The sequence below is a fragment of the Ahaetulla prasina genome, chromosome 2, assembly GCF_028640845.1.
Source record: "Ahaetulla prasina isolate Xishuangbanna chromosome 2, ASM2864084v1, whole genome shotgun sequence".
NCBI lineage: Eukaryota > Metazoa > Chordata > Lepidosauria > Squamata > Colubridae > Ahaetulla > Ahaetulla prasina.
Window position 1 is genome coordinate 134,509,269 of NC_080540.1, and position 25,033 is coordinate 134,534,301.

At 37.6% G+C, this 25,033-nt stretch overlaps 1 protein-coding gene across 1 annotated transcript; it reads left to right on the plus strand.

Annotated features, from left to right (window-relative positions):
* The first annotated feature begins 6,580 nt into the window (after positions 1-6,580).
* P4HB (prolyl 4-hydroxylase subunit beta) lies at positions 6,581-22,382 on the plus strand. The gene is made up of 11 exons (XM_058169458.1): positions 6,581-6,837; positions 8,089-8,295; positions 11,753-11,886; positions 12,628-12,765; positions 14,432-14,536; positions 14,737-14,862; positions 15,494-15,694; positions 17,121-17,241; positions 17,414-17,595; positions 17,916-18,002; positions 21,389-22,382. The coding sequence occupies exons 1-11, from the start codon at positions 6,678-6,680 to the stop codon at positions 21,470-21,472; spliced, it is 1,545 nt and encodes a 514-aa protein (XP_058025441.1). The 5' UTR covers positions 6,581-6,677; the 3' UTR covers positions 21,473-22,382.
* Positions 22,383-25,033: the final 2,651 nt, after the last annotated feature.

Sequence of the window (25,033 nt, forward strand, 5' to 3'; positions counted from 1 at the left end):
GTTCTATCTTCTTAACTAACCATTGTAGTTATTGCCAGATCTTTCTATCTTTGGGCATACAGTAATCTTGCTGTAATTATCATATACAAAATAAAGTTCCATGATCTTTTTTAAAATATCCATTCATCCCAAGAAGAGAAAATATGGTCTCAATTGTATAATAATCTTTAAAATCCTCTGAATCAGTGCATATATTTGAATCAAAAATTTTCCAGCTTTTTACACATTCCCCCCAAACATGTTAAAATGATCTTTCTTGTGGTTCACATAGCCAACATGAATTTGAAGTGCCTTTATACATTTTAGATAATTTTTCTAGTGTCATATACCAACAATACATGATTTTTTAAAAAAATTTAAAAATAAAAGAGTAAATATCAGTCTTTTCAACCACATATTTTCCATTGTTTGATCTATATAATTATAACAAAAAAATTAACTCACTTTATTATAAATACTTTCTCTTCTTGTTCTTCTTGTTTCAAATGTCAATACAGTAAAAGCTCATACATATTAGCAATCGTATTTATCAAAATCAGTCATACAATGTTCAATACCAATGTTCAAAATTAGTTATACAAAAGTTCAATACTGTTATCTATTTTAAATCTTTTGATAAAAGTAAGTAAGAAAATCATTGGCAACTATGTTTGCCTGCCATCAGTCCTCTTGATTTTAATTTGTATTCCCCTTGACAAAATTCTAGTATCTGACAACAAGTCATTTTGTTTGCTATTATTTATTGTCTATAAAATGCTTCTTGTGGTAAGAGCCACCAAGATGTCTTTAGATACTATCTGGGTATGTATCTATTCTTTGTTCCCAATATAGCACATCTAACGTAATAATTTTTAAAATCTAAATTAGCTTTGATTTTATCATGCCAAAGTATCCTTGCTACCCTAATCTCAAATCATGTCTTTCCAATTCCAAAAGCCTTCCTTTTCTCAGTAGCACCCACTCTTTTGTCCAAACCAAACAGCAGGCTTCAAAGTACAAACTCAAATTTGTAGAGAGTGGATTTTAGGGTTTTGGTTTTTTTTGTTTACATTTATATCCCGCCCTTCTCCGAAGACTCAGGGCGGCTTACAGTGTATAAGGCAATAGTCTCATTCTATTTGTATATTTACAAAGTCAACTTATTGCCCCCCCAACAATCTGGGTCCTCATTTTACCTACCTTATAAAGGATGGAAGGCTGAGTCAACCTCAGGGTTAGGGTTAAGGTCATCATTAAAGAGACACAACAAAAAATGTTCTTCTTGCATCAACTCAGAAAGTTGAGACTGCTCCAGGAGCTGCAGATAGTTTTACAGAGGAATTATTGAGTCTGTCATTTGTACATCTATAATTGTCTGGTTTGATATATCAACTAAACAGGACAGGTATAGAGTCCAACAAATGCTTAAAGCCTGCAGAAAAAACAATTGCAACCAGCCTGCCTTCCATAGACCAGTATATTGCATGGTTCAGGAGGGCTGAGAAGGTATCGACAGACACCCTTCCTCCACATCCTGGACATAATCTATTTCAATCCTTCCCCTTGGGATGGCGCTACAAGGCACTCCATGAGAAAACAACTAGACACGGATAGTTTTTTCCCTCGCATCAATTGGCTGAACACCTATTCTCACAGTGCTGTCTAATGTTTATGTATACAGTATTTATCTATGTAGTATGGCTGCAGTATTATCACTTATCCTTATTATCTTCTTTATTCACCCCTCTTATTTGGATGATGATTCTGTTGCTTTGAATGTACACTTAGAGCTTCTGCACTAAAGACAAATTCCTTGTGTCTAATCACACTTGGTCAAATAAAGAATTATAATTTTAATTCTATTCTAAATTAGATAAATACAATCATTCTCCTTCCTTTGATCTTGTAACACCTTATATTCACTTGTGTTTTTCCCCTTGCCATCCACATATATATATGTTATAGTTTCTTCCATCTTAACTTATCTTTTTTTTAATCGAACAGCAATTCTCAAAACCTGACAAAGCAATGTTTCAGCTACAAAATTCTATTTCAATAATCTTAAGTAATATATTTTTCTAATTACTATAAAATATTTTGAAAGAATGTTTCTTTTTAAAAGCACGTATATGTCATCAGCAGTACAAAATGCAACTGTTTCGAATTATTACATATTTTATGATAAGTTAAGACTGCTGCTTTAGCAACAAAAATAAAAATATGTTAATCAAGTTAGGAATTAATTACCCAGAGAACAATATTTGCAAAAAATCTGCAAAATCGATGTGCCTGTCCTTATAGTTTTCAAACCCTTGAAAACTTAATATAATTTAGCATTTTCAGAATACAAAATTTTAAAAAATCCTCATCATAATTTTAACCCAATATTGATAAATAATTGGAACAGAAATAACAAAAGGAAGACACTATAATTGTCACCAAAGGTGAGGATTTATTGGGGTTGTCATTTGGGTTTTACTTCTATGAGTGATATGTACTGTATATGCCTGTTAGTTCTGCCATTATTGCATATTCTTCACTTCTCAATTAGATATTGTTGGAATTGTATCTTTCTTCCAATGTTGAACAAAATTATTTTCACTTCTGTAAGCATATATTTTATTAAATTATGTTTTTTTTCCTGAGACCATACTTAATAAGAAAAGTTGTGATTTCATTTCAAATTTAAATTCTAGGATTTTCTGCATTACATTATGTTATGTCTTTCCAGTACTTTTGAGACTTTTTTTTACATCGGCTACCACATATGGTAAAACATTCTTTCTTTTTCACAATCTAACATTTATTATTGTAAGATTCTGTTAATAAGGTTTGAACCTTATGTTCAAATTCAAAGCTTTCTATGGAAATATTTGTTTAAAACTCAACAATCATTTAAAGACATTAGCCCTATATTAAATACATGAGATGCCTTAACCAACATTTACCCCAAATATACTCATCACAACCTGGGGACTCTTCATGCCAGAAAAATCCAGGAATGTTAATCTGAAATTTAGAGAAGCTAAAGTGTATAGAAATTGTGCTATTCCATCTGCAGTATTTTTTTTTCTTAGTCTTCATCGACTAAGGATGAAGAGGATGTATGGAGGAATATAATACACACCCAAAGAACACAGGGAAAGACTGCTTTCTCCCTAACCCATTTTCAGGGCCTTTGATCCTAAATGAACTAGTTTTAATTTATCATTACAGTCATAACTGTTGATATTAGGCTACTGAGGCACTAGCCAAAATATCTGCTGTTGCTTGCTGGTACTGATAATGACTTCAATTTCCTGAGTTGAGTGGCATCAAACTAAATGGTTACCTTCCCATAGGTACAACCAGACTAGTTGGGCATTTATGCAGTGATGTCCCACAGAACATATTTCTTTTATGGTTTTTAAGCAAATTTTTTAAAAATATCACTCGAAACTTTTAGCATACTAAAATAGATTCTTCAATAGAACGGAACATACTTCCTGAGTTCACAAGGCCATTACACTTTCCACTTTTACTCTTTGCAGCTTTGCATGCTTCACTTACTAGTTCAGTGTTAGACTCAAGCAATTTGATTTAGAATGGTTTTAATCACTTGCTTTAATAAAAGGGTAGTGATATTGTTCTATGGTAAAAGGCAATTTCTTAATCTTTAAATTTTTTTTGTTAATGTAATTTCATTAATTGATGGGCTTACAGTGAAATGAATTATACAGACCTATCATGGCTAGTGGAATATTGCTTGCTTATAGCAGATTGCTGTGAGGTGAGTTTGCACCTGAATGTTAGAAATTAAAAAGCAATACTTAAGACATCCAGCTTTGAGCTCCTACTTAAAAATACAGCACTACAGTTTCTCAATTATTAGTTAAAACAAGAAACATTTTAATAGAATATGATCTATTCACATTCCTAGAAAAGATAGTTGTATGCAAATTATGGCTACTAATAGCTTTTTCCTGTTACAAAGTTTAGGTTGTTGACATAATAGCATGAATAAGTTACAATGAGATTCATTTATACCTGTATTTTAATAAAACATAGTAAGACTTTTTTTTCATTATAGAATCTCCTAATTGACTAAAATCTCATGTAATTACCATAACTGGACTATTTTCTTATATCGAAAAGTTATAGGTCCATTCACTTATGATTAAACTTTACAGTACTGAAGTCAGTCACTCTGAATGTAGATTAACATGGTTAACATCAGCTTTACCTCATCATTGTTATTCTACACATTAAAATGTTTTGGGTTGTTCAAAAGTGTGTCATAGTTTTACCATCAAAGGATTTTTTACTGTCGAATTAATTATTCCAGCCACAAATTACAGATTTAAACAAGCCAGAGAAAATCATGATTCAAGTAACTGACTACAGCCAAGCTTCCTACTGTAGTTATTACTGTACACATTTCTGTACAAATGACAGTACAAATCAGATTATTGTAACATAATTTATAATTTAATAGAAGTTTTTAATGCTAAAGAAGGCTGTTTTTGTCTGAAACACTTTACAAATGATAAAAATTAACTTAAATGGTCAAATTTAAAAGCATTTGTGTTCTAAAATATTGCACAAGTGTTTCACATCTGTGGTTGTTGCAATCTTCAAAGTTGTCAGTTGACCGTTGTAGTTAAACTGTTTGCTTTAAAAAAAAAACACGTTGTATTAACAGTTATTGCAATACCACATGCACAGCTGTTAATTTCACCATCTCATGAACTATCTTATATAGTTGTGTCTGATATATATAATTTTACAGGAACAGAATTTGAAAAGCCAGAATGTTCATAAATAATTTATAGTTACCCTGAACAGAATATTCTCGAGACAAAAAGCTAAAATATGCCTGGATTTGGTAATTTAGTGCCTTAATTTACACTGGAATAAATTATAAAACTTTTGTTTTTTTTGAATTAGTACAATATATGAACCAACTCAGATGGCTTAACAGTATATACAAAACAATTATGGCCTATAACTATATTATTTTACATTTAAGTACCAACAATTTGTTTAGAATACAATATGCAATCTTAGCCAATATGCGCACAGTGTGACAAAATCAGCTATCAGATTTTATGAATGCATATTACATCATTGGAGCACCTTTGTATATGCAATTTGAAAAAAACCAGACAGCGGCAATGCCAAATCATTGCTATTTGCAAATTAAAGGGTCACTTCGTTTTACTAAGGCAGGAATTAAACAGCGTTCAAGGTAGTTTTTTGCATTTTTATGTAGGCCTATTTCTTATATTGGGGGTGGCCCCGTGACTCGGGTTGACGCTAGGCTTGTTAGCTGGAAAAGCCGGCAGCCCGAGCACCATACAACAGGGTGAGCTCCTGCCAACCTAGCAGTATGAAAGTATGCAAATAGGTACCATTTTGGTGGGAAAGTATTGACCATGGAAATGTGTTCGGACACCGATGGCTCAATGGCCTTGAAATGGAGATGAGCACCCCATTCCCAAGTTGGCAATGACTAGAGGAGTAAAATCCACAGGGATTTCTTTACCTTTACCTATTTCTTATTCATATTTTTAACATATGCCGTGAATGTAACACAACACCCGTTTCACATATTCATCATTATTATTTTTATGCAAGATAGAAAAGGATTGTACTGATATGAAAAGTGCTCCGATTTTCATAAAAAAGCCAAATACTGTTTCTGCTTATTCTTTTTATTAGTTTTTTTAATCATTTTGATCTGTACAGCTCTGTTCTGTATATATTTTAAAAGTACGTAAGTGCATGCGGGGCTGCTTTGGAGAATGCTAATTTTTTAGGCCACCCAGTAGTGGTTAATACTCTTAATATTTTTCTTTCCCTGGAAGGCGAGACTTTTGAAGACTTTACCAAGCAGAGAAAATACCAGTCTAATTTCAGCCTACATTCTCCATTCTCGACCTCCCCACCTGTAATTTTCCAACCTGCCCAGTTCCCACTTGTACATTATCTTTGTCGGCAATTTGACGTACTACACAAGATTGATCCACACGGTTCATATTTCCCACCAGCCAATTCCTTTCCTCTTTTCTCCCCCACTTTCTAAAATCTAAACGATTTCTCCAACGACAGAAAACGCCTACATGTGTTCGATTTCTTCTGACCCGGAAATACTTGTTGGTTATTATTCCGGGCGTTTTAGAAAACGCGGCCCAGTCAGAATCAAACACGAACGAGTCCCTTCCAAAACGCATGCGCATTACAAAACGGGCAGTCTTCCTAGATGCCACGTTCCAAAGGCGAGAGGTGAAATGCAATTGAGGAAGAGGTAGACTCTGTTTAAGCTTCACCAAGCAACCAATCAAAGGCGGTCGAACAACGGAACGAGAGCGGCGCTATTATCCAATCGCAGCCAACAATGAAGTCTGACAAGCCAATCCTAGCGGACGGAACATAGAAAACTCTCCGGGTTGTTCGGAGGTGGAAGGAAAGATGACGTTAGGTTTCTCGGCGACCAATCAAGAAACGAGGGCGGACCCGGGTCTCGACGCCAATTCAATGAGAAGTAACTTCGAGGAGGCCGGAAGTGGCCAATAGGCGGTAGCCTCGGCGGGGCAAGGGCGGGTTTATAAGTGGGAGGCGGGGTTCGGCCGTTCTCTTTCGCGGTGCTTTCTTGTTGCTCGGTCTCTTTGCCTGGAGATCCCGTCGCTGTCGTCGCCTCCGCTGCTCCTGCCGCCGCCATGAAGCTCCTCCGTTTTTGCGCCCCGGTGCTGTGTTTGCTGTGGCTGGGTCAGGCTTCCCTCGCCGTCGACATCGAGGAAGAGGAGGGCGTGCTGGTGCTGAAGAGTGCCAACTTCGACCAAGCGCTGGAGCAATACCCGAATATCCTGGTGGAGTTCTGTGAGTGGCGAAGGGACGCCGGTGGCGTGTGTGTGTGTGTGTGGGGGGGTCCCCCTGGGCAAGCCTTCCGCGGCTTTTGAGGCGAAAGCCCCCCTCTGCGGCCTTAGGCCACCCTGCCTCTCTCTATCCTGGATAGCTCTCTATCCCCGGCGGCTGCAGACGGGGCTTGCGCTGACTCTGGCCTCTTAACCGCCCCAAGGCGGCGGCGGAGTGTTTAGACTGCAAATATCCCGGCAACCTTGGCTGTTGGGTGACTAACGAGCTTTGCAAGCACAAGATGAAGCTCAGATGGGTTTTCCCAGACCGGAGAGAGGGGAGCAAGGCCTGCGCGAAGTACCGTATATGAGGAAAGTGCATGGAAAGAAGAGAGGGGGTGTGCCGCTTAAGGGAAGGCGTTGGGAGTGAAGCGTCAGGCGTGCCCGTCCTGGGTAGTTGTGTGTTCCCCACAAAACCTTTATTTTGTTGGGGGATAGAAATTTAAAAAAAAAAAAAAAGCAGTGAAACGGAATATACGACACAGCGGAATGCCTTTTATAAAGAGACTTACAAATTCTGGTTTAAAGTAGAGGTAGCCGTTTTTTTCTTCATATAGTGGCTTCGTTGCAAGAAAACTGCCCTTTCTTGCTGCTCTAAGCCCACGTCTTAATTTTGTGAGAAGTGACTCTCCACATGCGGAAGGCGGTGAGGGATGGCGTAATTCCTAAACCCTGCTAATTTCCTTCATAAAACAGTTGCACTTTCTGCTGCTTACCTTTGAAAGGGGAAGAATAAAGCATCCTACTTTTCCCCCCCTACAATATTAACTAAAGTTCATGGTTGTGTTAAAAAGGCCTAGTTTGTCAAATATTTGTCACAGTCAATGATTTCTGGAATACTTTAATTTTGGCACACAACTTTAGCAGGAATTGTTTACAGTGTGAGAGCTATGATACCAAGCATTTTGTATTAAGGGTCTGTTGTGGCATTCTAAAGTTGAATGATGTACTTCAAACATTCTTTTTGGCACCTTTGTAGGAGAATAATGCGGTTTTACTGTGGAAATTCATGGTCCTAGGCAAGTTTATGGGCAGTATATAAATTAAAGGTGAAGCTTTTTCAATAAAATTCTGATATAATTCTGTCTATTCGAGAATAATTATTGAGAAATGTTTTGTAATGAAAGTATATTCTTAAGAATAGAAGGTATCGGTAGGAAATGTAGAAAATACGCAATTCATTTTGATGCTAGTATTTCAATTTTCTTTTCCACAGATGCACCATGGTGTGGTCACTGTAAAGCTTTGGCACCTGAATATGTGAAAGCAGCAGCAAAATTGAAAACTGAAAACTCTGAAATCAGATTGGCTAAGGTAGATGCTACAGAAGAATCTGAACTCGCCCAACAATTTGGTGTTCGAGGTTATCCTACTATCAAATTCTTCAAGAATGGAGATAAGTCTTCTCCCAAAGAATACACAGGTGAGAGCACCATGAAGCTGTTAAAGAATTGTAACTTTCGTTAGAGGACTAATGGGACAATAGAAGCAAAAATTAACTGGATTTTCTACAGGAGAACAGCTAATAAACATTTGTTGCATCAGAAAAACTGTACAGTGCTTTAGATTTGAAAGAAAAGGATGCATCTTTTTCCAGGATCATAATCTTACTCCTGGGAAAAGAAACATCAAGTATAAAGAGCTGTAGATATTCTGTTTATTGAATCTGAAGGATTACAGTGCTATAGTTTGAAACAGTGTTAAAATATTGGCTTTTAGTTTTAATTTTTCATATCAGACTTTGGTCAGAACACCCCATCAAAAGCATGCTACTGATAACTTTTATGCCCTTTGTCCTTGCATGTTGAGCTGTCAAATATTTTGTCCATTAGTCATCTTCTTTAATTAGTACATCTATAATTACTATCTCTTGTACAGGAGACTTAGGCAGATGTTTTGGGCCTCTTGTTATACTTTTGCTGAGTCACAACCTGATTTGCTATTGACAAAACTTTTCCTTCTAAAATGTTTTACGTTTGGCTTTGTGTAATTAAAGCATAGTCCTTTATATATAATTACACTTCAGAAAATTAATAAGGCACTCTGTTGAATGTGATGGTGGCATAGCTGTAAAATGTTATCTATTACACTTACTATATAGTGCAGTGCACTGCCAAACTATTGCATTTGTAATAGGTGTTCCCTAGAAACAGAATTTCAGTCACAGGTTCCCTAAGAAATAGCTATCAAAATATTTGGCCTTTGAAACAAATATAGATTTTGAATTTTGGGGCTGATAAGCAGCAAATATGTTATTCATTTAACTAGACTTATATATTGTTCCAATATTCAACCAATCCTGACTTGAACAAGATTAAATCATTAGAAACAGCAAACCATAATTAAAATGTCAACACAGAAATGTTTAAAATATAGGTTACCTGGATGTGACTTATGACCTCAATTGAGCCCAAATTTTTCTGTTGCTAAGAGAGATATTTGTTAACTGAGTTTTGTCCCATTTTATGACCCTTCTGGTCACGTTAAGTGAATCATTGAAGTTAAGTTAATAAGATGGTTGTTTAGTGAATCTGGCTTTCCCATTGACTTTTGCTTGTCAGACGGTCACAAATGGTGGTCACATTCACTCCAACTGTCATAACTATGAATCAGTTGCCAAGCATCTGAATTTTGATCATGGCACCATGGGGATGCTATAACAGTTGTAAATATGAAAAATGATAAGTCACTTTTTTTAGTGTCATTATAACGTTGGTCACTAAGCAAACTGTTGTAAGTTGAGGACTACCTGTAAAAATATTTCTGTTGACATTTTCATAGTTTTTTTCAAGCCTGGTAAATTAATCTCAACTTGTGTCCCTTTCATAAATCTTGTCTAACACGGTTGTGAATCATTACTGTGGGTGTGATACACAGCACATAATGCAACTGTAGAGGGAGGAAAAGGCGCTGTAGGGAATTTGGTCACCATTTTTCCAAGCTGTTGTAAGAACGCTAGAAGCACAAGACAAAAGAAATGTCATAATTTTAACTATGAACAATAATATGAGCTTGCTTTGCCCTTGGGCTTTGAGCTTGCTTTTTCAGCTTAGGACTGGAATGGTGTGAATGATTTGAGAGCTTCTGAAATGCGGAAAGACTGGATATAATTGCTATTCCTTCTGTGAAGTTAAGAACAAGGCACCTCTTTCTTACTATTTGGAGGTGCTCCCAGTTAGCTATGAAAGCTATCATATTTTTGGCTATAAGGTCAGACTTGAAAGTAAAGCATGAGCAAATTCTCTGAGAAAATTTTATTTCCTGCTACTGTAGTACACAGTTAGCAAATCACTGTGAGTCATTTACAAACCACAGCTCCACAAGACAGTAAGATGAAGCCAATAATATTTTTTGACTTCTAATTTATAAACTTAGCTATAGATTCATGTGTACATGCATCTGATTTTGACTGCAGGGTTGCACTAACTGAAATAAGAGTGTTGGCCTTTAGAGCCATACATTGGTGGGGAAATCGCTAAAATCTCAGAATCATGACATTTGGAAAGGACCACTTTAGTTACCATATTCTCAGTGCAGGAATACAAATCAAAGTATTCCCAGTAGAGGGCTGTCCAGTCTTTGCTTAAACGCATCCAGTACTGGAGAACACAGTTTTTCCAGGTGGTTTGTTTGCCTGTTACCCTTAATGACTGTATGATTTTCTTAGCATTGTACTGGAATCTTCCTTCCTGTGGTTAAATCTCCTGAACTCTGGAGTGATAGAGAACGCATTTTAGTTTTCTTTTGTGTTGCATTCTCCATATAGATTTTTGTTTCCTGATGTAGAGTACAGATACAACCTCTGTTCTGTATGTGAGAGCTCCAATCCTGTGCTTTTGGGAGAAGTAACATAGTTGATGCTTGGGTTAATCACACAGACATGTAAGAATAGATTGTTAAGGGCGAATAGACAGAAAAGATGTAGAAGATAAGGACATAGTAGTTCCACCCAATTTTGGCTTTAGGTCAGACTACATAAAATGTGGCCCTTGACCAAGAATAAAGCACTTTGATGGCCAGAAGCCACACAGGGCGGGGTGGGGGGAAGGGGAGTGAAGATTGAGCTAACAAGTCTATCACAGACCAGTGTTTGAAGGGAGTATTTGTAGCTCAGGGTTGAACTGTGGGGTCCTGGGTGCTCTCAATCTTCAAGAGCACTAAGGACCTCAAAGACCAGTGATGGAGGTGGTTTTGTTTTACTTTGTTTTCTGGAAAAATGGGCAGAAATTCCGATCCAGACTTGGCATATGGTTTTCACTGTATTCCAGCACTTTAAAAATGATATTTATTTTTTTATATCCCACTTTTATTATTTGTACAAGCAAGTCCTGTTTTGGCCTAAATTTTAAAGGATGTTCCTTGCTAGTTTTCAAAGCTTTGGTCATATTAATGAGGAAGACTCCCAATCTCAAGTAGAATGCCCATAGCAAACAAGACAAGGTAGCATCAAATGGTAGTACCTGGTAGACAGACAACTCTGTGCCTCAACAGCTGGAAAGTGTGTAGTCTTCTGGCTTTTTAATGATAAAGATACTACTGTGCTTATTGAGTGGAGAAAGTAGAAGTATTTTCTTAATAGTGCCTCCTAATTCTTATCTTTCTTTTTAAAAAGTGGCATTATACCACTGTAAATGCCTAGACTGTTTCAATGATAAGGATTCTGTCAAGACTACAGTAATCAGTTACATTATAGTACCCGAGTATAGAAACATTAATTGTTTCTGCTTTAGAGCATTTAGGGTTTGGTTTAAGGTAAGTGAAGATTACAGTGAGGATATAGGAGCACACAAGTAGAACTCAGCCTTGTTAGCTTTGGGAGAGTGAAGTTTTATTCTCTATATAGTACGATGCCTGATAAGTAAGTTTTCCCTCTAATCTAGCTGGCAGAGAAGCAGATGACATTCTAAATTGGTTAAAGAAACGCACAGGACCTGCAGCCACAACCCTGGCAGATGTAGCTGCTGCGGAAGAACTAGTGGAATCCAATGAAGTTGCTGTGATTGGATTCTTTAAGGTATTTTTTTCATTTATAAATTAGGGTGAAGGATTTTCTTAAAGACAATGGCAGAATTCCTGGGATGGAGGAGGAGAATGACAGTATAACAGAAACACAAACTAATCAGTTGCAGAGCTATTAGGCAGTAAACAGTTTGGAATTTGGCCTTGTTGTCAAATCTGTATATGCAGATATGTGGTTACTTCTGCATGAGTTTTCTTGTAAACCTGTTTGCCTTAATAAGGGAAAATATGGTGCCTAGCTACTACTTTTTTGGCTACTTGTAATTTTGAGATGGTAGCATTTGCAGTATGCACTAAATCATGATAATGGTGTGTAGAAATGACACAAGGGGCTGATGATGATGAATGAATCAATCCTTTTTTTATTGAACATTACACAGAATATACAGCATTTCATAGTGCAGCTAACATGTGTTACTTCATTATTGGCTAATAGTATCTCCAAGGCACAACAATTGGTTAGTTATTACATCATTGGCTTTCAAACGAATATGCATGTATGCAAGGAAGATAAAAGCAACAAATGTTTCAGTTTATACTTTGTTTCATCTCGTACCTTTGTATATGCTGGGAACATTGCTTAACTGAGGTTTGCCATCCAAGATAAGAATGCTACCCACATTCCAACACATACAGGATGATGTACAAAGTATTAACCCTACATGGGGGGGTAGCGGGGGCTATACTAATTGAAATAATGATGCAGGTTTTTTAAATTTGTTTATTTTAAATGTAGGATGCGGAATCTGATGTGGCCAAAGAGTTTCTGTTGGCAGCAGAGGCCATTGATGACATTCCTTTCGGGATCACTTCCAACAGTGATATATTTGCCAAATATCAGCTCAAAAAAGATGGAGTTGCTCTTTTTAAGAAGGTGAGTGTGGCTATGAGGAAAAGAAATCCTGATTGCTCGGTATATATTAGTCTGCCTGTTTTCCACTGCTTTAGAAACAAGCAAAAAGTCCTGCCAGTCACAGCACATATTGGACAAATATTTGCATAGTCTGTTTTGATATTTTTTTATTCATTCACTATATGCCACCAAATTCTTCCATTTTGAGCCAAACTGGTTTGAAATTAATAAGGCTTCAGCAAAAGTTATGTGAAGAAGCTTGATTATAATGGCTCTGAAAATCTTTTTGCCATGTCCTGGTGAATATTTACAGGTTCTTCAGTTACTTAGCATTTTTTTTCTGTCATGCATCAATTGCAAAATAATATTTCCCTCTCAGAGAATCAGTAGGACAGTAGAGACCATGAACCAAAATATTTCCCAATTCACATTTTTAAAGTCAACATAACTGAATGCTTCACTCTTCTTCAGCCTAGTCCTCTTCCAGTGTGTTGGACTGAAGCTCACAGGGGTGGCCAATGGTTTTAAACCTTGGGAATTTAAGTGTAACACATCCGGGCAACAACATTTTTGAGGAAAGCCTCCTTACTTGTTTATTCATGCCCAGTGGCCTTTTCCCCCCTCTCTCAAATCTCTTGATTCCTCATCCCTGGTTTTTAAGAAAGTTCATATAATCAAATGGGGGTATGCAAACCTGGACTGGAGGGGGAGTAAAAGCAGAAGGGTCCAGTCTTTGAAGAGAGAACACCCATCCCCCAATAAGGCTGTAATCCTCTGTTTGCTTCCCTTCCCCTCTCAAGTGCTTGGAAAAGTTATGAGAAAAAAGGTCAGCAGTAGATGTTACTCTGCAATAAGAGACTTCCTGGTGCTAGAGCTGTACATCTGTTCCTTTGTAGCTAACAATAGCCCCACAGGGGTTCATTGTCTCCGAATAAGCTGCTCTCTGTTTAGGGGCTTAATAGTATGCAATTCAGCCTCTTAATGGTTCTGTTGATTGGATACATTTGTCCAATTTAAGCAAGCCCTATAATTTCACCCTGTCTAAAACAGGAGTATCTAACATCTAAAGTGTTGAGACCTAAAACATCGGTTATTAACTTTTAAATTTTTTAAAGAATAATAATGTGGTGGGCAGATCTTTTTCAGAAATATTACATTGAGAATCGGGCTTCTTAATGTGCTCAAGTTTACCTTTGTTGGCTGCTTGAATCCACTTGGGTGGTAAGATGAGAACTTTGGTTGAGTTTCTGCCCTGGGCATTAAACATTTTGTGTCATGCTTGCAATGTGAAATGTGTTTCAATATCTACATGCTCTTTATAGTTTTAAAATAATCTGCCAGTGAAAAGTGAATTATTGGGCACTTCATGTTTACTGCATAATTTGGTTGAGCAAAGATCAAGGAATCGCATGCTATTATATATTGCCCTTATCCTTTCCTCAAGCTTTTGGCAGTTGTATTCTGCCACCTTCCACTGCACATGTGTTTGCAATGTCACGTAGCCTAGAAACCACAATGAATGCTGAGGCTCTTTGGAAACTGGATACTGCATTAAGAAAGCGTATACTTCTGTATCACTATGGCATATAGGTAGACCCACTCTTGCTTTATTATTTTACTAAGTTCTTGCATGACTGTATTTTGTCCATTTACTGGATGTAAACTGAATTCTTGTATATTTTTCCAGTTTGATGAAGGTCGTAACAATTTTGATGGGGACATAACAAAAGACAACCTGCTGAATTTCATCAAATCAAACCAGTTACCCTTGGTGATTGAATTTACCGAACAGGTAAAGAAAATAGATCACAAGTTTCACATGTTCTGAGTGATACGTAATGTTGTTCATTTGGTCTGAAGCTTAGATCTATGGCAGGACAAATGGTAGTGAATCCCACAGGCTAGAGGGAGGAAGTGGAATGGTCAGGAAAATTAATCTTTGGATTCCACATAATGTAATTCCCTTCAATAATGCAACTGTTTTTCTTCCAGACTGCACCTAAAATTTTTGGCGGAGAGATTAAGACACACATCCTGTTATTCTTGCCTAAGAGTGTTGAGGAATACCAGGGTAAACTGGATAACTTCAAAACAGCAGCTGAAGGCTTCAAAGGAAAGGTAAATAAAAGAAAGTAACTAAATAATTACTTGCTTCTAAGCAAACTTTCGTTCAGTTTATTATAAACTCCATTTCTCATATGGTTACACATCATCAAGAATTAAAATCATAAGACCAGATTGTTGGGGACAATATGCTGACTCTGTAAACCATTTAGAGAGGGCTGTAAAGCACTATAAAGCGGTATATAAATCTTAAGTGCTATTGTTATTTTAAATAAAGACTTGCTAGGCCTGACATTGTGTAAAGAATTCATTCGACAGGAATTTTGTCTCTATAGAAAGTCCATTCTTGTTATACAGTGTTGTAACATTAATGATCATCTGGGCATTCTGGCTTCCACATGTTGTGTAGAGGTAGGCAGCCTGGTATCACTGCTTTCTGGTTTCATATCCAGCATGGCCATTGGCAAACTATTTGCAAGGTCTCTGCTCAAAAACAGCTAGAGGCTACAGGGTTGCTTATTCCAGGTTTAAGGTTTACTAATGTTGTTTAGAATTGTGTAAGAAGTGTAAGAGGAGTTAGAGAGATGGGATAGATCTTGGGGAAACCTTAATTCAGAGTGTTCTTCTATCCCAAATGCTTTTGTCTAATACATACATTGTCCTCTTTTCCCTCCTCTTCCCCAAGATCTTGTTCATTTACATCGACAGCGACCATAGTGACAACCAGAGGATCTTGGAGTTCTTTGGCCTCAAAAAGGAGGAATGCCCTGCCATACGCCTTATTACTCTGGAGGAAGAAATGACCAAGTATAAACCAGAATCGGATGATCTGAGTCCAGAAAATATTAGGGACTTCTGCCACAAGTTCTTGGATGGCAAAGTTAAGGTAATTGAGTTTTTTTTTAATGGGATTTTTGGAGCAGGTAGCCATGTGAGTTGATCCTAGTAGCACATGGAAATTGAGACTTGTCATATGGCACAAACTCTTACATTCACATTGCAGAGTAGTTTGGCATTACACTATGCGAAGCTTTTGCTAGGAAATCCAAAGGGCAGAGTCAGTGGAGCATGGTCCCAGGGTTTACATGGTCCCACTGTGCTAGTAAAGTGAGCTGCATGAATTTGGGAACTGCTTTAGAGTGAGTGGTGCAGATCCAAGAATTACCTTTCTCAGCATGACGGAAAGAACGTGGCCTTGGCCTCACGTTGCACGAATCTTTAGAAGATGTCTATTTTAATCTGGGAAGGGAAGGGAAGCCTGTGACCAAGATCCAGCTACTGTCCGATGTTTCTTACACAGCGCATGTTATTCAGGGCTTCCCTTGAATCACCTCCTTTGCTCTTTCTCATTGTCATGCTTTTTTACTTCCATTCCCCGCCCCCCTTCTCTTCACCAATCAAGCAGGGTTCATAATGATGTAGTCGATCTGATTGCCTGAAAAAAAAGTTAGGAATCGCTAATGGAGCTGAAAGTGTAAAAATGTTTTTAAATCAATAAAGCCCAATTATTGATGGGGAAAAGACAGCTAAATAAAATGTCTTTTGCTTTAGGTGTGCTATTGAGACTTCTGGCAATCGGCTTTAAAATAGATAAGACGAGATACAGGGATAATTATTTGGTTAAAAATGTAGCTTTGGAATAAAAGGCAAAAATAATATTTTCTATATTAAATATGCATACATACTGGAGATAAATTACAGATATATCTAGAATTAGGCTGTTATAATTGAAGAAGTTTAAGGTCAAGCAGCACATGGAATAGTAACTTTAAAAAACATGCTTGAGGCTATGTTAAATATATGACTTGAAAATTTTGACGTGGTCATTTTAAGAGCCTTTCCAACATAGTTGCATTTGGTCTATATCTTCCATCAGCTCTAGATAGTGTGGACAGTGATCAAGAAAAATGGAAACACATCCAAAACAATGAGGAAGGCTGGGGTATCAGTCTCTTTGAAGTATACTATAAAAAAACCTTACCTTGACACCAACTAGATCATCATAATCACTTCATTTTTATATCTGTGCTATGCACTTCTTACGTTTTATAACTTCAAGAGTATTGATTGGACAGTAATAGTTTAATATACACAGACCTACTATATGCATCCTTCATGCAAGAACTCATGCAAGATACGTTCAGGTTGTGGGATGGGGGTGTGACCTTGAAGGAGCAAATCTATATTAACCTGCCTTTTTATAGTCTGGCTTGCCAGTTGCTTTGCACTTTGGAGCAGTGGGTGTGGGGATTTCCTAGTGACACATTCCATGCAGTTGCTCTCATGTTGTTGCTTTTGCATGTGTATTTCAGCCCCACCTGATGAGCCAAGAGATTTCTGATGACTGGGACAAGCAGCCTGTCAAAGTTCTGGTTGGAAAGAACTTTGAGGAGGTGGCTTTTGATGAAAATAAGAATGTCTTTGTGGAATTCTGTAAGTATTTTACTGATAGCAATGCATGTGTACACATACATGTTTATCTTGTTTGAAATTATATATGATTAATGAGAGGAAAGTCTCTCAGCAGCCAAATTAAAAAAGAGAGGGAAGAGAGTTGTAGATGCTGAACAGCTGTTAAAATAATTTATCATATTTTGGTTTACAGATGCTCCTTGGTGTGGCCACTGCAAACAGTTAGCTCCCATTTGGGATAAACTTGGAGAAACTTACAAGGACCACGAAAACATCATTATTGCCAAGATGGACTCCACAGCGAATGAAGTTGAGGCTGTGAAGGTCCACAGTTTCCCTACCCTCAAGTATTTCCCTGCTGGCCCAGATAGAACGGTGAGTGCATTTGTACGTTGAAATTTGACAGAGGGGAAAGTGATTCCCCCAGCCTGCTTTGGGGTATGCTTGGGTGCATGTGTACCTTGATGTATAGGAAAAATAGTTTAATAGAGGATGGTCCTCTATTTTTTCCTTGCAGCATTCATGGGAATCTAGTGGCTGGCTCCTCTTCGACTCATATGGGTGAAGGTGAATTTTCTAACCTCCTCTCTTCTTATTTTATTTTTTATTTTTTTGGCTGTTCAGAAGTGAATCCTTCATCCACCGAGGCCCTAGATTTGTCTCTTGGTAATAATTCTTATTACTTCATTTTCTAGGTTGTAGATTACAGTGGAGAGAGGACATTGGAAGGTTTTAAGAAGTTCCTGGAAAGCGGTGGAAAAGATGGTGGTGTAGATGAGAATGTGAGTATTTTAGGATTATGATATTCTGCTCTGATATGTATATATATTCGGCTCCTGGACACAAGTCAGATCCCTGAGGAAGTGGCAGTTCTATCCTGTAAATCTAGTTATGGCTTCTTTTGGCAGCAGAGAATGTTAGTTCCATAGCAACCTGTAAACAAAACATAGCTGGTAATATCCAGAATGAGCTGGGATGACAGTAAGGGTGTTCAGAATACCTGCAATTCCATGTAGACTGAGGCCATGTAAAATGCAGGAGCCTATAAAAACATTTCAGTGTTCAGAAAAATGCTGAAAAAAACATTGTTTGCATTTCCCTCAGCTTTGGCCCAACAACCCGTAGTTGTCGTGAGATTGAATCTTTGTCTTCGGTGGGCAGACAAAAGTCCATCAGCAGGTGTGGACGTCCTCTTTCAGGCACAGAGTTGTTGCTTTTAGCATGCATAACTAGTCTCTGCTTCATTGGCAGAGATGCTACTAGCTCTGCTACTATGCTGCTATACTTTTGAGCCTTATTTAAAAGGTAAATATGAAAGGACAAAATTAGAAATGCTGTGGATTTTCCATTTATATTGGCATGTGAGACTCTAGCAACTCACCCCATGGCATATTATATCTGACAGTCCTATAGAATTCCTGTACGTAGTAGATTCTATAATGGTGATTTCAAGTTGCTTACTAGGGCTGGGGATGTAGGTATCTGTAGTCATTGTTGATGGTAGGCATTAGAGCACATTCTTTACCATTATGTGTATATGGAAACTCCTGATTTGGTTTGTTATCCACTGTTTTGAGCTCTTTAAACCAGTGGCTCCCAGCCTTTTGGGAACCAGGGACCGGTTCAGTGGAGAGAAGCTTTTCCGTGGACCGGAGGGGGTATGGTTTTACGTGCTGCCTGCATCCTGTGGATAGAGCTTCACTTGTTTGCATGGCCTGATTTCTGGCATGCTGCAGCCCAGTGCCAATCCACAGACTGAGGGTTGGGGACCCCTGCTTTATACCATTAGGGGAGGGGAAATACTCAGTTCAACTCTTTTTTTGATTGCTGTATGATTTGGGGGCACTGTTCGTGGCATAGTACATAGGTAAGGTGAAGCAAAATACTGCCTCCATGTTTCATTTCAGTTTAGCTTGCTCTTTTTTTTTCTTTTTTATAAGTGCTTTATTAAAAAATAGTGATAATAATAATGGATAGTGACTTTCCCACATACAAAAGCAGTTATAGGTTGTATATATTACACAGAATTATTTATCATTCCTATTCCTTGGCTTTCCTCAAAATGGTTACCCCAATTTCCAGTGAGCAATGGTTAAATGGCTTAGCGATATAAGGAATGGTAAATAGATAGCACCATTTCACGTATTTGGTATTTCAGGAGACTTGGGGAAAGGGATGAGGCTGGACCATAGAGCTTAGAAAGCGTCATTCAGCTTTTCCACATTCAGCTTTTCCACTTTCCAGGAAACAGGAAAGTCTTCTCTAAAGATCAGCTGGCATAGCTGAAGGAGAACCACTAAGCTAGTTAAAAATCATAAAGTTTTTATTTTAGATCATCATCCCACCCATAGTGTTCCTTTCAACTAACTCAGTTTCCATGCTAGCCTTAGCTGATCTAAGATATTCAAACATTTCCTTCCTTCCCAAGACTGATGCCTAATTCAGATTCTTTGTATCACCTCCGTCCTACAAGGAATTCAGGTGATCGTACCTGGTGGCTTTAGGAGGTGGTAGCAGTGGCAAAGAACTTTGGGTTGCATCACTGAGGCAATATACCTTAAGAGTAAATTTAGCTTACTCTTAACTGACCTGATGAATTTCAAAAGATTATAAACTCTTATACTTTTATAAAATTATTATGTTTCATTTAATCTGATAGATAACATTTCTGAAGGCATACAATTCTTAACCCTTTTTTTGTGAGACTTAATTCAAAACGGAATTAACCAAAAATGAAAAGTGTTATTAGGTCCAAGATGATGACGAACAGTGGTTTAGAGTAGATCAAAAAGTACTGACTGCCATTTTTTTTTCTGAATGGCTTGACTAAACAAAGGATTGGGTAGGATCAAAATTAGAAACAATTCTTTGTGTGGAAGACCATGACCTCTGCTCTATTCTGGTAGAGAATCAATCTTGTGATGCAGGTATATGCAATGGAACTTTTCTTTAAACATAAGGGAACTTTTGTTTCTTTTTTCTGAGTTAACATTTTGTACCAGATGCTACTTGGTGACAAGTACTCCTCATTTTGTTCTGCCCCATTTATTGACTTCACAATTAGAATGGAGATGAAGAAGTAAGTTTATGACCAAGCTTTGCATTTCAGACCTTAAAGGTCTGTAAACTAAATGAAAGCTGAAGTGAAATAAGCAGTCATGGTTGCTCTTTGAGAAAACCTATAAGAAATATAAACAAGAGAGTTATAATCAATATGATCCTTTGAACCCATCCTGTGAACAGGATTTTATTCATTTGTGTGTATGCATCTTCAAGTCAGTGTTGACTTCTAGTGACTGCCTGGAGAAGTCCTTTTAGTTTTCTTGCAAGATTTCAGAAGTAACTTGCCATTGCCTGCTTCTAATGGCTGATAGAAAGTGGCTGGCCCAAGGTTGCCCAGCTATCTTCATGCCTGAGGTGGGAATATAACTCACACACTTCCTGCGTCTAGCCTAGTACCTTAAGCACCATATCAGACTGACTCTTTGTCTATTAGCTAGAAATTTTAACTATTGATTATTATATAAAAGACATTTATTATTTTTGAATAGTGCGGCATTATTGACTCGGTCAGATGTTTTAATCTAGTTTTTACTTTCCTTACTATAACTGGTGGGTTACATTCGTGAGTTTAGATGCAACAAGCAACCTTTTTTTCTACCTATAATACCTTTTGGAGAGCCTCTGTTTATTGACAGAACATTACATCACATCTGGAGGTTTAGTTATGTTTGGTATCTGCACTGTGACGTCAGGTTGCTTTGAAATTGGGAAATTACACTATGTGTGATAAAAGTTATTACCCCTTTGTTATTTTTATTCATTAAAAAGACTGTAATTTTACAGAAGATGTGGGAAACCTAACTGTACCCTTGAAATCCCTTCTATCTGCTGTATGGAAATGCTTGCGGACAATGTGCTTTTGGCATTTTGTTACCCATTGTTTGGTTTTATGTGGCTTCTTGGAATGCATGGGATTTTCCTGGTCTTGCATGTTTTAGCAGAAGACTCATTGAGTTAGTTACATTTCAAGCATAACGGCAGATCCTGAATTACCATACTGGTAAGGTCTCTATAGCAACTGCCCTCGCTCTGTATTGTCTAGAGAATCAAACTAGAGACATAAGCATCTCCAAACAATTGACCAGTCCTTTCTTCATTGAAACAGGATCTAGAAGATCTAGAGGATGCAGAAGAAGAGCCAGATGTTGAAGAGGAAGAAGAAACTGCAGGTCAAAAAGATGAACTGTAAACAGAAGTCCAATCTGCATATCCCCAGACACTATTCTGTGGCTGCCAACTCAAGCAAGTCAGCAAACAAATTCTAACCAGAAGACTGAAACTGGTTGGGAGTCCAGGGAAATTAACCCATTCCTCTAACCTGTCAAACAAATCTAGTTTTATTCTATGCTGAAGAAGGATCTGACTAGTTGGCAAACTGCTGGGTCTTTTTTCTTGTCTTTTTTCCTCCTCTTTCATTTGAAAACTGTGATGTACATTTCCTTAGACTCTTGCGGCCTGGGTAGAAGCAGATTGAAATGATAACTAACTTGGGAATTTCATCAATAAGGCACCCTTAAACATTAATCACACTTTGTCTAAATGACATATGCTGCTGTTGACCCAGCAGGCTCTTGGTTATTGTCCCAACTTTTTTTCCTTATGCTTTACTGTTGTTGTTTTTCTCTCCCCGGACCATTCTAATGTGGAAGAAATCACTAGGCTGACCAAGAGAATAAGTGGGGTATAGTAGGTCCTCTTAACTCATTGCATAGTCTCATGTCCTCTTTATATTGTACAATTGATTTCTGTCATCCAAAGATCTGGAAGGGTAGGGAACCGTTGCTGAGGAATGAGAGTCCAATTGCCTCCTTACCTAAAGCGAAATCTAACTTGAGCTGCTATCTCACCTGCAATGAAACAAAAGCCTTGCTATCTACACATTATTTTGCAAATGGGTTTTCTGGGGACTGTTGGAAAATAACTTCTCTGAATGCAACAAAAAGGACACTTGATAATTAAGGAGTTTTGTGGGGATACGAGAGCCATGGAAAGTCTGTATTACAAAGAGGATGATGTGTTTCAGTGGAATTCATTTTAAGCATCCATGATGCTCAAAGGAATGGAACTCATTGGCCAAATAAAAGTTAATTTTAATACTCTTCTGAATCTTGCTGTTTTCTTTAAATTTGGAGGTTAGTTTAAGAAGGACTATAAATGAGCCAGACTGGAAAGGCTGAATTAAGGAATTTTTGCTAGTATTTGTTTGCATCATAGTTTCCATTCAGACAGAAACGTTAACCAGTCATAGATTATATAGAGTACCGAAAAAGCATTTCTATAGAGGAAAATCTATGTACAAATGGTCAAATTCAAGGAAATATATTCAAAATAGGTTTTTCCAAATGCTTGTTATTCAGACAGCTTGGATGTGGTATCTGAATCAAACTCTGGTAAAGAGTCAGTGCTTGAAAAACACAGAAATACAAAAAGAACAATACATTACATACATACAGCGATATATACAACTTGGTGTCTTCAACAGCAGGAACCCATGCTAATTGCTCTAGGGTCATGATGGAGAACCTATGGCATGTGTACCAGAGGTGGCACACACAGCCCTCTGTGGGCACGTACGCCATCGCCAGCTGCTCTTCTAGTTTCTGGCATGCACATGCACACCAGCCAGCTGATCTTCATGCATACTGGAGCCCCAGAAACCTGAAGACAACATGGGGCTCTGGCATGTGCAAAGACCAGCTGGCCGGTGTGCATGTGCACGCCAGAAACCAGAAGACCAGGTGGCCAGCGCGCCCATGCACACCAACCAGCTGGTGTTTGAGTTTCCGGGGCTCCGGCGCACACATGCGTGTACCTGCACACGTTCCAGTTTGGCCACTCTGTGCCGAAAAGGTTTGCCATCACTGCTCTAGGGCCATCACTCCACTAAATCGTTTTGTGATAGTGTCTTAGAACTGTAATTGTCCAGGTTAAAATTAAACTAGATGCAGCGCTTCAACTAATACATGAAAGAATGAAAGATGCATCAATTCTGACTTTCTATCCAATTTACTGTATACTATAATTCCATAATTACACTTAGTCTATATATCATATTAATAAAGTAGTATACTGGCTGCTTCTATACTACTATTCTAGCTGCTTCATTGTTCTTGCATCAAAGTGCCACCACAGCCCTTTTAAGGTGAAAGAAAGGATAATTGGGCTGGATCAAACAATCTTATTTTAATTACCGGTGTATCACATCTTAGGAAACTCAAGTAAAAAACACACTAAAAATATCAACAGACAAATGGGGGTACAATTATTTTTATGGGAGATTGGTTTATAATAAGTGTAGGGTCTGAGGAATGAGCTTAGTGTGTCAAGTACTGAAAATCCTTGTCATGACTAATATTTTGAATTGCATACAGGATAGGAATGTTTCTGTTGTATTAGCTCCCTATGAATTAAATATTTCTGCTTTAATGCTTTGGGAAGAAATATAAATATCTGGCTTCTGGAAAGATCATTCTTCTCACTCCTGAGATTACCTCAGATATTGCACTTCAGTTAATTTGCTTCTTGCATGGAACATTGAGAATCTGGGAACATTTAATTGCATTAGTGGATTATTTCATATAGCTCATCTGATGGTGTAGTGATTATGATAAACCAGGACTAGCAAAACCTGTGTTCCTATTTCCCTTTTCTTTAACTCACTGTAATTGTGGATAACTCACAATACTTCAAAAGCTGAAAAGAAAGGAAATGGGAGGGATTTACTATCTTCACACTAAGAAGCTATTGGGGGAAAAGTATAAGGAAGACATGCATTTACTCCACCCCTGTTGCATGTGCCAATTCCTAGGACTAAAAGGGACAATAAAGTCAACCAGCGAGATGGCTGGCTGACTTTATCCTTGAGAATTTTTTAAAAAAAATCGGTACCTCTGAACGTGATGGCTGGATAAAAAAACAGCAATAGAACAGCTTTTTATTAAGTAAAGCTAGGAAGAACTATTAGTAGGGTACTTGAAGTCACTACAACCCAAACTGAGTAACCACAAAATTACGAGCTGGAAAAAGATGTAACCAGAAAAATGCCATTATTAGATTTTAGATTTATAAAAGCATGTAATGCTTTTAAAAAAACATGTGGATCTACTAGAGGACTAGAAGACCTCCAAGGTCCCTCCCAGATTCCAGCTTTATTCTAATTCTCAGTTGCTATTCCTCAGCTGTAGAACTTTGCTGTATTTAGTGGTATGTAGTAGTGGTTTGAAGGACTCCATCAAATTACGCCAGGAACATATAGCCTTAAGGATCATTCTGTATCCTCTGACTTTCATGTATTCATAGCCTTCAGTTGAAAAGATACTTCTAAAATGATTTGCTTTTATTCCTGATTTGAAACTGATTGTTCTTAATGGGAGGAAAAAATAATCCCCTCTGTTCATATTTGAAATAGCTTCCTGGAGTGCTCGGCTTGAATCTAGCATATACCAGTATACCATAGAGCTTTCTTGGATAGAATTTTGAACTTCAGTGTATGTGATAACTTTTTCCGTTGGCTTCAGCCTATATTTTTGTCTTTGTTTTCTGAATCAGAGTAGGTTGTTTATAGTCCAGTATCCTTATTTCAAAATTTGTGATAAGGTATTCCAGATACAATTTTAGCTTTATTCTAAGTATCACTTAAAGGACAACTCTGTGTATGTCAGAGAGAGAAATCCTTGCCATCCCAAAGTGCAGCGCTATTACGTTCAGTGCAGAGCTATTACGTTCAGGATCATCAAAGTACAAATTGTTT

Bases quoted from the DNA above. Each gene is read 5' to 3' on its own strand.
- P4HB (XM_058169458.1), top strand. From the start codon at position 6,678: ATGAAGCTCCTCCGTTTTTGCGCCCCGGTGCTGTGTTTGCTGTGGCTG. The intron at 6,838-8,088 runs GTGAGTGGCGAA...TCTTTTCCACAG, and splicing joins GAATATCCTGGTGGAGTTCT to ATGCACCATGGTGTGGTCAC. The intron at 14,537-14,736 runs GTAAAGAAAATA...TTTTTCTTCCAG, and splicing joins TGATTGAATTTACCGAACAG to ACTGCACCTAAAATTTTTGG.